The 14,511-nt window shown below is 37.5% G+C and overlaps 1 protein-coding gene across 12 annotated transcripts in view; it reads left to right on the top strand.

Moving 5' to 3' along the window:
• Positions 1 to 14,511, top strand: part of Heph (polypyrimidine tract-binding protein 1 heph) — a 432,396-nt gene that overhangs the window by 207,643 nt on the left and 210,242 nt on the right. The window contains exon 1 of one of the 12 annotated variants that reach the window (XM_072018573.1): positions 4,735 to 4,830. The exons of the other annotated variants lie outside the window; for them this stretch is intronic. Within the exon in view, the coding sequence (XP_071874674.1) occupies positions 4,750 to 4,830 (81 nt within the window). The 5' untranslated portion in view covers positions 4,735 to 4,749. Of the gene's footprint in view, positions 1 to 4,734; positions 4,831 to 14,511 lie in introns of those variants that run through there. 12 annotated transcript variants of the gene reach the window in all.

The following is a 14,511-nucleotide window of genomic DNA, read 5'->3' as shown; positions in this document are numbered from 1 at the left end:
AAACTCAACTTTCCAACTCGAGCCAACAACTAACGCTTCTAAGCAACCCCGAAACAAGCGTGGTTCTTTACCGCTCTAATACGTAAACAGCCCTGTGTGAAAAGCCACTTAGACCGGTTGCGTTTGCATAATTTGTAGGAACAGCAACGATCCGTGTTATCAGCGACACATATTTCCATCGTAGTTTCTCTAGACTCGTCCAGCCTCGAGTTTACGAGGCTTCTCCAACTCCTGTGTATCGAGGCGTCGATTCGATACAAGCTTGCGAAACATCTCGGCCACTCGCGATAAATTTCCACGGTTTTATCGACTGGAATTTGATTGGGATTCGAGGAACTTCTGTTCCTGTTCGCGGTGCTAAATTTCCCTGCAATAACGCTTGCAGTTCGATTGTTCGCTCATTGACCAACTACTTTGATAAAACATAACGGTGTTAGAACCGCGAACAAATGTTTATCTTGGCGATCGTTGGTAGACTGCGTATTTTTATACATTTATAGGAAATTTGAAAATGGAAAATAAATTCACAGAATGCACGTAATACGCTTTCTATATTACCGATATAAAAATCAGAATGAAATATGTATATCTTCTTCAACTATACATACACACGCACACACACATATATATATATTCTTTTTCCAAACACAAAATTTCAATGCGAATAAAACAGAGCGACGAAAACACAGGCAGAACTCAAAAATAATTTTTGCCTGTTTCACAAATGGAAACATAGAATATTTAATACGAAATATTTCAAGCAAAGTAAAAATCCATTCCGATAACCTTTCATCGTTGAACATATTAATACGCTTCAACCATCCCTGTCATTCATAATTCCAACATCGTCTCTCTTGCATTTTGCTAAAACACGAAATACGAATAAAAGAAAAAGTAAAAAAAAAAAAAAAAAAAATACATCATATAACATATATCATTGAAAACGAAACAGAGATTTAACTTTATTAAATTTGTTTCACCTTCGAATAGACGGCAGAGGCTTGCAAAGTTCACGGAACTATATTTTAAACTGTCTTTTTCGTTTGTAATATTTGCAGAGTATAGGCGAAAAATATAACAAGTCACGTTTCACGTCTCTTATAGAAAAATAAACTCAATGCGAAAATTAAAAACCGATTCCACATCGAAACAGTCTTTGAATTAAATTTTGGCTTTAAACGTGTGCTTTACGTTTAAAAAAATATTAATAACGTTAGTTACGCAGACTAATATTACTCGAGTTAAACTACACCGATGTTATTCGTTTCTTGAAAAACATCGCGGATGTACTGTATCTTCGAATCTATTAGGTTATTCCTTTTCTCAGCTATTTCGTATTAAAATATTCTTATCTGACCACGAAGCGACGGAAAAAGTCAGGAAATAAAAGGAATCGGTTATCTCGTTTCTTCCACGCGATCTTTGAATATTACAAACATAGATATTCCGAAAGAAGTAACAAAAACCTATGTCCTTCTCTACCTTACGTCATTAAAAACGTAGAAAGCAAAATTTACATAATTTTTTTAGCGTCGATGAGCGTTTCCTCGTAAATCGAGTAAATTTTTCGAGATATCTACGGGGCGTCGTATTAAACAAAGTTTCGCAGAGATCTCGAAGTTTCCAACGAATCTTCAATTTATTCCCGCCATCCCTCGCTTCCACCGGTAGAACCGTTCCGATTCTTACGATTTACCGTCGCGTCTCGATTAAAGCACCGCCTGATGCACTCGATTGATTCCCAATCGAACTTGGACGAGCAATCGGCACGCTCGAACAACGATGTTATCGGTTATTTTGCCCACCATTCGTGCCGCTGGAACGAATTTTCGTGCAAAGCGGGTGGCACACAGAATAGCGTTGTAATTGGTTAATTGGTTTTATGGAACTTTTATATTGTTCTGCTATTTCAATGATTTTAGAATGGTTTTTTAAATTCCTATTTAATTTTTAAAAGGATCTGAATACCGTATTTGCTTGAAATAAAATGTTACTTTCAACTGCAAAATTTTGCTTTTAAAATTATAAATTATAAAATTACAATTGAAATTATAAAAATAGGAATGTGATTCTGTGATTATTTTTCTATTATTCGCTGATGTGCTTCTTCTAATAAGAATAAGATAATTAGTTTCTTCTATCGATATATTTATTTATTTCGATATTTGTATTTCAGGATAAACGATCGTGTTTCGATCGTACAATTGCATTTGACATTTGCATTCTGATCGGACGTTCCTTATGAAGTAGACTGCAGTGACTACGAAACGTCGGTCCAAAATCCAAATGCCAGATACAAATACAAAATCGAAACGCGAATATTAAAATATCTAAAAGACATCATGGTGAAAGTTTGAAATTCAAAGTGCGATTGATTTATTTATTTACGAGTTGTGGGTCTTATGTTATAAAGCCTCGTGACGGTCATTTATCGCAATACGAATGTACTTATCTCGATAACGATACAATATATGAAACTAAGGAAATATCAATGTTTCCTTATTTTAAAATACTAATGAAATAAAATAATTTTATCCGCGTTTTAATATCCTCGAAAAATAGTTACGAAAGATTCTTAAATAATAGTTAAAGTTAAATATTCAAGAATCATAGCGATAATAAAGATCCGATACTGCGAAGAATTTTTATACTAGCTTTTTAAACACGTTTCTATTCGCGCCTCCACAGTTAAGCATCGACGATCGTGAGAAACGCGAGACAATGAGAACCTCCATGAAGAAAAGATCGACTCACCAATTTCCAGCTCGCTCGGTTATGCGAGATAGCGTCGCGAGTGTCGCGAACATCGTAATTCCAATCCTTGCGAGTTCCGGAAGGTTAAAAACAAGAGAGAGATAGAGAAGAATCATGCGACCTAAATTCAAAACGCTGAGCTCTAACGGCGTCCCGACGAAAGCAGCGAGACCTCGTCGCCCGTTTTTCCCGCCCTTTTGTGCCCTAAAAAGGAACGAAGTAGAAAGAGAGATTGAGAGAGAGAGAGAGAGAGAGAGAGAGAGAAGAGAAGAGAAAAGGAAACGTAAACGAGCGAGCGGGAATCTCGTTTCTTGTTCTTTCTTTTGTGTCTTGGGTGTCGCAGGGGCCTACTTTCGATCTCATTTTCAAGGATCGCCTTCCATCTTGCGCCGCCTCGAACCTTCAACGGCAATTCCCTTGGCAAAAGGGTGGGTTCGAGACACGGAAGGGTGGCTGGAAGAAAAGGAAAGGGTGTAAATGGGGTGGTATCGTAATGCGGTATTGTGAGGACGTGCCTGTAGGCTCTCTTTTCCTCGCTCCTTCTCCCTGTCTTTCGGACTGACGCTGTTGTTCGCAAAAGGTTCAGCCGAGATGCTGCTACTAGATGCAGTTAGAGAAGAAAGGATGCTTTGGCTGCGATTGATGTGAACAGCCGTTGATCCTTCGAATTTTCTTCTTTTCTTTTTTTCTTTTTTTTTTTTTTAGTACTTCCAAGGTAATAGATGCCGTAGATATTTAATTTAATTTAATTTGATTTAGTAACCCTCGGACTACGGAGTCTCGTAACGGTTCGTTGTCGATCCAATTCGTATTCTCCTCGTTTTCGTAGCATTTCCGTACGTGATCCTCTGCTTACATAAACCAACGTTTTAAATTGTTATAAATTAATTGTATTAAATTGTAATAAATTGTGATTTTCACGTATATGTGAACGTTGAAGTAAATGTCAGGTTGGATCAAGACAAATCCATCACGATCGTGCGAGGGTTAAACGGGTTGAATACCCTCCCCGTACGAAGATAAAAAGAAAAGAAATTACCAAACGGGCAAGGTAACAATACGGAGAAAAGAAGTACAGCAGAAAGAGAAGGAACAATTGACGAAGGCAACGAGACAGATCGGTTTAGCGCAGGGACGCTGGGCGTCGTTATCGAGTAGTACAACAGTGTTCTAGAGCGAGGTTTTTAACGTATTTACGTTGTCCGAGAAAAGGTCAATTTTCTCGCTAATACAATTAACAAGTGTGCATATTCGACAAAAGGGGTCGACAACATCGGAGCGGAACAAGTAGGACGATGTCCTAAAGACCATCGGCGCTTTAGAGGGGCTGGTGGACTAAAATTGACAAGTGATAAAACGAGATCGGCTGAGATGTACGTTAAAGATATTATTATGTAAGTATGTAATGGGTAACGTAATAAGAGAACCGTTTATTACAAAGATCAGCGTTGCAATAATAGGAACACAGAATGGAACGAATAAAGAAGAAGGAAAGAGTTATTGAAAAAATAGGTAGCGTAGTGGTTTTGAATATTTCTGAAAAGATCGTTCTTTCGAGAATCTCCGTTAAATTTCCACCGTTTCGTCTGAATCACTTTTCCGTATTTTTTTATGCAGAAATAATCACGAGCAAACATCTTTGAACGGACATATCGTGCTACGTAAAATAACAAAATTTATATTATATTTGAAAGATCGTAGGTTGGACCGTTAACTGTAAATAACAGAATGTTTCTGTCGGTAATGTAAACACAATCGGTTCGAAGCGACGTCGAGCGGGCCCGAGCGTACTCAAAACCCCTCGGTTTGTCCCCTCTGGCCGACCTTTTCGAATTGTTAGTCTTCCCTCGACCACCGTACAGTTTGGTTCTTCGTCGTGTTGCTCGAATTTTTCACCCCAGTTTTCACGTGTTTCCTTTGTTCCGAGTAATCGTGGTGTGCGCGACTGTATTGTCGAAGTATCGTGTGCTTGTGCGTCGGTGAAGATCGTCCACCATGATTTTCTACGATCGTGTGACTGTACCCCAAGCGCCCCAAGCACCTCAATACGCCTTTCCTTTCTACAGATGCAATAAGGTAGAGATTACGCAATAATCGATAATATTAATACCGAGTTGTGTAACATTGCACAATGTTGTATACACCGATGATTGTTTCGCGTCAGTAAATGGAGCTTTATCGCTTTTTGTAAGCAAGTTGATTAGCTTATGCCGTAGCTTTGCGTTTGTAATGTTTTCTACGTTGTTAAAACGATACGTAAGAATATTTACCGTTAGAGAGAATCGTCAAATCGAACGTTCGAAAGGTTTTTCAATAAAGATACGAATTTGCAGGAATTATATCTAGGAGTGAAATATCAGTCGATTCTCTCGTGAAAGATTAATATTGTAAACGTATAACAGGTAATATATCACTGCGATAGTAAAAAATATCTGGTCTATAAAAATTCCGATTAGTCGTTGTTGATTCAGTTATCAGTTTATTCGATTCGATTAAATAAATATACGCGTTTAACGATACGACTTTCGATTTCCATTTCGATTACGAAGAATTATAAATTTTCTTCTACTTTTCATTTACAAACTATCATATTTACCTAAAAGTTTAACATTTCTTCGTTTAATTGTAGTATATTCTTGCTATTCGTGTGGGATAATAATCCCACCGACGTACTTCGATTGCACAGGATTAAGTAATTTCAAATTGTCGAAAGCGATAAAAATCTCGATTCAGAGAGTCCGTAATATAATTGTATTTATGTTAAACAGCTACAAAATTCATTTAAATTCGTTTACTTTACCGAACTTAGTCATGCAACAAATAACGTGTTGAATTATCGAACTTTTACGTAACGTTAAGACATTTCAAGTAATGTTAACAAATTTCTTATAAATGTAAAGTCACAAGTATATATAAAGATAACATCAAGATTCTTCATATTTTAATTAAATCGTAGGAAAGTAATTTTAATCTGTATGAAATATTACGAAGAAGCCGGACGAATGTATATTTCTTAAATTCTTTTAGAATCTATCGTACCTCTGTAAATTAATTGTTTATTTCGTTTTAAGCGAAAATCGGTGTCACGTACGTGTTTCTCAAGAATCTCCGTTTTAAGTTTGTTGTCATTGAATCTATGCCCCTATTTCTGAGAATTCCTCGTCCAATGTTTTCTGTTTGCATCATCCCAAACGTTCGCTATCCTTGAATTCCATATTGCTTCGGTGATACTAAAATAATTCCAATATTTGTTGAACGTTGCTAATATCGACATACCAGTGTTAAGTTACACTTAACCAGTTTAATCGCGGAATTTAGTTTTAAAAATCCTTTACGGGTTGCGTAATTAGAATCGAGCAATGTCGAGTATACACGTCGAACGTAGGGCAAGTGCTCGTCGTGCTATAAATTTAACGAGGAAAGTAAAGCAAAACGAGGAAGGATTACATTTTTATTCGATAAAAAATTAACAATTCATTGTTGAAAAAGGTGTTGCTATCGAAAACTTAAAAATTGCCAAAAAATAATAAAATGAACAAAACGATTCGGAGAATAGCCGATATACGCGGTAAAGTACACAAATGAGAATGCATCGAGAAAAATAATCGACTGAATTTATAAAAAGCAATACATTATAGGGAGCGTAATCGATACGATCAAAGAGAATAATCGATTGATCAAACTTCTTTTTATAAGATATATAATAGTTTTACCGTATACTGGAAGTATAAAGGAAACATACCACTAAATGTCGTTTATATTACTTTTACTAAAATCTTTCGTTTTTATAGTGAATGGTAATCTTTTATTTTACACGACGAGTATACGCGTCAACCGCAGCGAAATAAAATCTTGGTAAAATCGAACGCAGTTAACTGATTAATATCCTATTTCGATATTATCTATTTCTCTATCTATTACCGTGATATGATTGTAATTTAATGTACAACGTGTATTTAATTTATCGTTAATAATATTACACTTCCACCTGAATTGAAATATATTTAATTACAAAAGTCGATAGAACAAGAACTTAATTTTAATTAAATCCGCTACAGGTTTTCGAAATAAATTATCAAATTGTGGAAATTAGCCAGGAAAATTGAAAAATGTCAAAGCGTACGTAACGACACGAGGCCATCGACTCCAACCATTCCCTTATATACCGTATAGGTAAAGTAATGCCCTAAGTATCTGTTGCGGACAAAGGTAAAAGAGAGTTTGTGCACTGTACGTGTGCGGTCTATTCGTTGCTCAGGGGTTGCTCCCTGCAGAGGGGACGAGTGACCGTGGAAATCGTGAGAAAAGATCTCTACAATCTAATGGTTGACAAGGTTTCAAGGTTCGTAAATTTTCAGGTGATTTTTCCAACGTTAGGAAATCGATGAAAATTAATGGACGTTCAACCGAATAAATGAATATATTCGCGTGTAATTATTTCATGGTATAAAAGCGAGAAAAGCGAGAAAAGCGAGAAAATCGACAAAAATGAATCACATTTTTTCCCATCTGTGATCTTTATTCGTGTATTTTGACTACTACGGTGTATAACCGAGTCACTGCATAATACTCTATGTTACATAAAATACGCCCGTTTTCTCTGAAAACACGTAAATATCTGGAAAACTACGCTACGCACAAATGTTTAAAAGGAACGTAGAATTTCGAGGTAGGCATATCATGTCGATGTTTATTTTATCTTCTGCAATTGCTTGGAAAAGCTCTTCTCTGTGGTCACTATTTTCGTGGCTATATTTTTAAGTAACAGCTATATTTTCGTATCCCACGTTGCTTGTAACCGACATCAAAACATTTTCGAAACGCTATTTACTTGTATTTTTTGCATATCGAGCATACCACTACATACCACTATCGAGATATTAAATGTCAAACTTGATACGCCGGCGGCATTGGCGTTATCCAATGTACACGTCAGACTTTGTGCATCATGGTGCCTCTAAAAGCAGCCGATTGTGTGTGTACATTTGTGTCTACTAAATACCGTTCCCAAAACGGCTAGTCGCTTGTCCTTCCGTTTGATATTCACCATTGAACAGGATTCAACTTCCCATCCTTTCTAAACGTTAATACGTCGATAGCGGTTTATGCAAAAGATACACGTAAAAGTGCTTTGAAAATTTGTTGATATCGGCTGCAAGAATATGAAACGAAGGGATATAGTTTCCGTTTAAAGATATAACTCTTTTCGAAGGAATTGCAAGATAGAATAAATATCGTCGCGATACGTTGTTTCTTCGAATTAAAAATTTCTTCCAATGTATTATTGTACGAAAGCGTCGACTAAAAAGATTCGATGTCAATAAAATGGGAGTGTCTATGATGTTCACGCGCATGAAGACCGAATTTATGTTTCCGTAAGACGCTGGGGTGCAGACTAATAACGATTAAGCGAGTTTCTATGGGATTGCACGGGAATGGGTTCTCGGGTTTGCCCGGAAATTTATAGTCGTACCACGATGGCTTGGCGATAGAGCTGCTTGAAAATGATGCCACGCAACTTATTATCCGTAACGAATTTCAACGTCCGCCATGTTGAAACGTCGCTGATAATTGACGTTGTGTAAAGATACTCGCTACCAGGAAATATGCTCTGTAAATTATCGCGTGTTAATGGGGATAGAATTATTACGAAGGGGCGGTTAGTTTTCTTTAGATTCTGTGTAGATTATTTTCTGTGCAAAGATAATTGTTCCAGGACCTGTTTCTCTTGCGAATTAATTTCATCGAGCTATTTTTTTTTTATTAATATCGTAGTGTTTTAAATATTCAATCGCGTCGATGTATAACATCTTAAAACGTACTTTCCAAAGTAGAATTTTTGTTTGATAGAACAATTACAAAGTCTAGAAGAAAAAGCTAAATCTATTCTCGAGATCGACTCTCAAATTTTCAGCCCTTTTCTTTGAATCGAACATCATACGCAATAATTTCCTAAAGAAAAATGCCAAATTAAAATTCGTTCTCGATCAAACACTCGATTACAGTGTCAAATCGAAATCTGTTTCCAAGAATTTACAACTTTCTATCTTTTTTGCTTCGAATCACCCAGCAACCAGCTAGCAACATACAACAATCGTCGTTAACGTAGCAATTATATGGCGAAATTTAAATCTTTTCTCAAGAATTCTCGACTTTCCATCACTGTTTCTCCGAACCGTATCTCACAAACCCGCCGCCTCGAAACACACGTCCTCCGATTAATCCCATAGTTGTCTCCCCTATCCATGCCAACAACTAATTCTACACACCCCATCCGCATATATCCTCGAACGTACGGTTTAATATCTCATCAAGGAAATGATTTCGTGACGAATATCCAGTAACCAACCCCCGTTGGTCGACGGCTAAGAGAAGGGAGGAGGTCGTTCGATGAGAAATACGGTGATTTAGGGGAATTCGTCAGAAGCGGTTCGAGCCTGTCCGGATCTATTATTGGCGTTGGAACGTAAGTTAGTGGCCGCAGGGGCTGCCGGCGAAGTACACGGGGGTGGTTTGCACCGATGGTGTCTGGGGATAGCGTGGCGGACGTATTAGGTAATTGTGGGGGAGCGAGGACCGAGGAAGCAAGGGGTGATTTATATTGGCGGCACGTGACGCCGGATAGGAATTATCGTTAGCCACCTTGCTACCCCTTACGTGCGACTCCGTTTCCTTACACGTCTTTCAGGACGATTCAAACGAAACGATCTTCCATTTCCATTACCGATCTGTAGTTTCCTAATCTTTCTGCGATTTTTATCCCGCTTTCGGATCGTTGGACAATTACTTGAAAGCGAGTTAAGGGTGTTCTTGCCTTTCAGATCGTTGTTTAAATTCGCATTAAAAATTCCCATCGTGTCGCAACAGTAAAGCTCCTTATTTTTTGATACGTATCTTCTTAATATCGATCGTATGCGATTTGTAGTAAATTTATCGCCGCAAACCCTTCGATCAAGGAAATTTGTTAAATCGCTGGCCATTTTTGTTAACCTTTTTGTTTCACACAGGAATTGATTTTAAGTGTAGGGTTTTGGTATTGACGATTTATATCGAGAGAGGTTGGGGTGAGGCTAGGTCCGTGTAAAATTTTGGGGTTGGAGGATTTTTAGATCGGCAGAATTGATAGGAAACATATTTTTTAGGGGTTGAGGTCGTAAAATGGATTTTGCGTGTAAGGCTTTGATATTGGGAATTCTTAGGAATGGTTTTGTGGCCAGATGTGCGTGGAATTTTTGAAATGCAGTGCTTCCTATAAGTATTCTATATTTAAAAATAAAATATCACAGGACAGATTAACTATTACTATACAACTGACGAGAATTTCTTTCTTTCGTACCGGTAAATATCACGCGAAATTGAAAATTCTTAAATCGAGAGCGATCCAATAATTCTCATTTAATTGAAAATACGATTTAATTGAATGATTACAGTCGTAATTTACAAAATAATCGTGAAATTGTAGCAGAATGAGAAATTCTGTGGAAGTAACAAGAGCAAGATATCGTATATCATATATTTTAAAGCCAAGTATAATTAATAACTCGTAGCATATACATGTGCGCTGCTGGAGTATGACATTAAAGGTTGTAAAATATGATAACAAATAAATACAGAAATTGTATAGAATTCATACCTTTGATAAATCTACTTTTTTAAACTAATGTACTATACATTGAAACAATCGCATTTCAAAGTACAAAACGATATGCGTCGTAATTTACAAGATTTGATAAAATAAGTATTCATTTTTTTGAAAAATTTCTTATTGTAACATATATTTGAGGAAATGTGGCGGACATCTTAAAAAATATATCTCTTTTTGTTACAGGTAAGCTCCTCAAAGAATTCACTTAAAATTCTTTCAATCAGCAACAGTCCATTCCTTCCACTGGTAAGTCGCAATCGATGTTATCATCTAATTTGCCATTTTAATTTCGTTGATACAACTTTTACACGATGATCGGTAGTTTTAGCACGAGGAAAATGTTTAACATAAAACCGACGACGATTCTCTCGCACTCTCTTCGTACTTGATATATATTTTAACACGAGAAAATTGCACTTGGTTGAAAAAAAAAAAATCGAAAGAAGACAGTAGGATTAATGACGAGCTTCCAACATAGCTTTACTCTCGCTAGCTTTATATCTGGCAAAAGGGTTACCTTCGAATCACCGACGATCATTTATTTCATCGACAATGTTTTCGTCGACACGATTTCACCGGCCGACATCGTTTTTTCCCGCCAATTACAATGTTTTGTTTCGTCCCTTTTATCTTGTACCGTTCTTTATTCTTTTATGGACGAAGGCGAACGTGTAGACGAAGATGCAAGGTACGACGATTATCGTCGTCGAAATGATTTCAATGTGCCAGTACAGAAACATCGTCGGTGAAATCGTATCGATGAAAACATAACCGGTGACAAAATTCAAAAGGAAAAACGAAATACAAGAAAGAAAGAAAGGCGAGAACGAGGAACAACGTGAAAGAAAAGACGGCACGGTCAGAGGCCGTCGGTCGATCCGGAAACTTTTGTACAGCGTGAAAGTCCTTCCTTAACGAGGAAGACACTGCTCTTGCGAGCCAGAGAGGCAACGGAGCCTGGACCAAAGTGCATAACCCGGGCAGATAATGAGAGGGCGAGAGGGTTTGGGGGCATAGGGGCGAGAGGGTAACGGATAGCAACGAAGCAGCCACGTCGTCGGGGCACCTGCGGTTTGTCGGTACGTTACTGTGGTACACGATGCGGTACCGAGCCGTCAAGTTCATATTGCCGGTTTCCTGTCATTAACGTGCCGCGTTGAGCCTCCAGCCTGTGTAGACCGTTCTCTATACACGCTATACTCTCTCACCTCCTCTTGTCGCCCAACGGAATATCGAATGGTTAGGATATAACGCGTGTTGCATACTCTGGATGCGTGTATACACTGGTTCGTGAGAGTATTTCGACACTTTTATGAATTTATTGTGCGTATTATAGGTACGAAAGATCTTCAGATCTCATTGATAAGTTGGTAACTGTAGGAGCTTCTCGGAACGCTTTTCCGTACGTTTCGATTCATAGAATCGACGATGAAACGTGGCTGCTGAACTGCTTATTAGCAGTTTCTAAAATAGTAGCAATATCGAGGCCAGGAATCTTGCAACATTAAATTTACTATATACTGTTGATGTATAACGTATTTCGTACGTTATATACGCGCCACGTTTTTACGAAACTCCACGATAACGATTCTTTGGTCTCGGAACTTGCATCTAAAACAATTTCATACCAAATCCACATAATCAATTTAATAAAACAAAAATTCCAATTCTACTGAAACGGATCCTTCGGCAACGAAAAATCGAGTTCCTGTATTTTTAATGAGAAAAAGAATTCGGTTAAACTTCGGTTGAACGTATTCCGGCGTTGCAACAATGTCGAGGGCAGGATGTGAAAAAAGAAAAAACTATTAAAAGTTTGGCCGATCGCGGCCCCTGCTGCGAGGATCAAAGTACCCCTGGAAAAGGTCTATCGAGGCTGAAGAATTCTCGCCGGATTTGAAATGTTAAAAAGCGAACGCGTTTGCAAGCGAGAAACGAGATATCTTGGTGCCTGATGAAAGAATCGTACTCTTCTTTTTCTCTCTCTTCTTCGCGCGTTTGTATTCACGCGTGCACTCTGTGCGTGTGTAATAAATAATGGAAAACGAAATATTTCGTTGCGACGATTCAGGAAATGAAATTCCACGGGTGGAGCGTCGTCGACGAAACAACTCGAAGATTTATTATTTTTGTACCGCCGGTTGCATATTTTAATGCAAAGTGAATGAGAAAAGAAAGGATCTGACTGCGTATGAAAATTGTCTTTGATGTTTCATTACGATGTTTGTGAATATTCGTCGACACGAGGAATATTTTTGGATTTTATAAAAAATTAGTAGAACTTTTGTAGTCTATGATTAAAATAGAATATTTTTATGTCTTGTAGTAGCGGGTCATGTATAGTTAATTGAATTTTCGAGTCTCGTAATATTATGTCATACGATTAATAGAATGCGCGTGTCTGATAATATCGTGTCACGTGATTAATAGAACTTTTCTATCTCACAACATTGCATTGTACAATGAATAGAATTTTTGCCTGTAACAATATAAAATTGATGTAACTTTTATGATATAACACAAGCGTAATACAGTGGCATATAATTAGTCGAATTTTTACATCTCGTAACGTTATATCACGTAATTAATAGAACTTTCGTATCTCATAATATTACGACATCTAATTACCGAATTTGTTGTATTTTGCGACAGTAGAGGAAATACGATTTTCTTAATTCTCAACGTCCAATTTCACTGATGAAGGAACGATACCGAAATTTCCATACGTGAGGAACCAATTAAAAATAGCAAAATATACGGAAAAATAAATAATACATTTAGAGATACTGTGGAAACACGAAACAGCTTGTACGCTAGACGCTGTGTTTCCGGGTAAATTTAGCCGGAAGTCGAGGAATTAGACGAGCTGTCACGCTTTGGCTGCACAGCAAACCAGATTGGATCTGGAACGCTTACCAGGGAGTTGCGCTATTCCGTGGTCTAAAGATTCTGGCAATTAGTGGTAGGAGATTCTAAGGATCGAAGCGAGAGGGTTTGGCTCAGGGGGTGAGATTTCGAATTCAAATGTCGTCGTCGCGTTTTGGCACGGTGACAGGTTCCAGTTATCAGGACTTCAAACGTGCCACCCTGTTTTCCCCCTAATTCGAGTTTCGATTTTGCTCCGAGCGATTGGCAGCCCGCATCAACAATTTATCGCTGCGTAAATTGTGATTACCAGCCAATTTCCTATATTTTTCGTTTAACCATTTTTACTCTATATTTGTTACGCGGATGAATTTATCGATAATTGTTTGAAAAATCGACGAAAACTTCGAATTAGAGTTGGCAACAATTTACCGTAGAATTAAAGTTATAAATTGAAAAAATATAAAAATTATATTTAGATCGAGAGTTTCTGCTCCAGGCAGAGGGATTTGATTTGTAAACAGCGTTCTGATTTTTGGAAAATAGTAAATATTATGTGATTAGAATTATACAGAAAAGTAGTAAAAGCAATGCTTCGAAATAAAATTCTGGAATTTCTGCCGTGAATATAAATTGTTCCACATATTTTTCTTGGAATTACTAGCTGCGTAATTATCGTGTAAATGTTATTTCTTAATTAAATGTATAAAGGTAGATTTCTGATTACTAAGAAATTTATAGTTGTAAAGTACATCTCTCTTGATTAAAGTTTCTAACTGAGAACCATCTGAATTTTCAGGCAACTTTATAATTTTAAAGTTTCTCTTATTTGTAATTAAAGATAACGGCACCTAATCTCGAAGAAAAGTTTTTGCTGTAAAAAAATTCCGGACGCGATTCTACGTTCTCCGAAAGGAATTATTTGTTTATTTTAAATTTATGTGTACTCGATCTATTGATTATGCTGATAATCACTCGTGATGCTTTAATTCGCGAAAAACAACGGCCGTCGACAGCAACAAGTGAGCGTGGAAAAAGCGAAAGGCCAAAAGGGTTTGTAAAAAGAGCGACGTGCTCTTTAAATTCTTGCCCGATTCCGATTGCCCTCGGGGTAATTTTCTTAGTGAATACGGGCGGGCACGAATTGGAGGCTGGAATCGGGCCTTTTCACTACACCCTCGCGCAACTATAACCGACAAGGACGCTTTATTGAAGCTGCACCGACGACTGGTTGGTCCCTTTGAGAA

The sequence above is a fragment of the Bombus fervidus genome, chromosome 15 (genome assembly GCF_041682495.2).
Source record: "Bombus fervidus isolate BK054 chromosome 15, iyBomFerv1, whole genome shotgun sequence".
Lineage (NCBI taxonomy): Eukaryota > Metazoa > Arthropoda > Insecta > Hymenoptera > Apidae > Bombus > Bombus fervidus.
The sequence above is the reverse complement of the archived record's forward strand: the minus strand, read 5'-3'. Positions and strand labels throughout refer to the sequence as shown.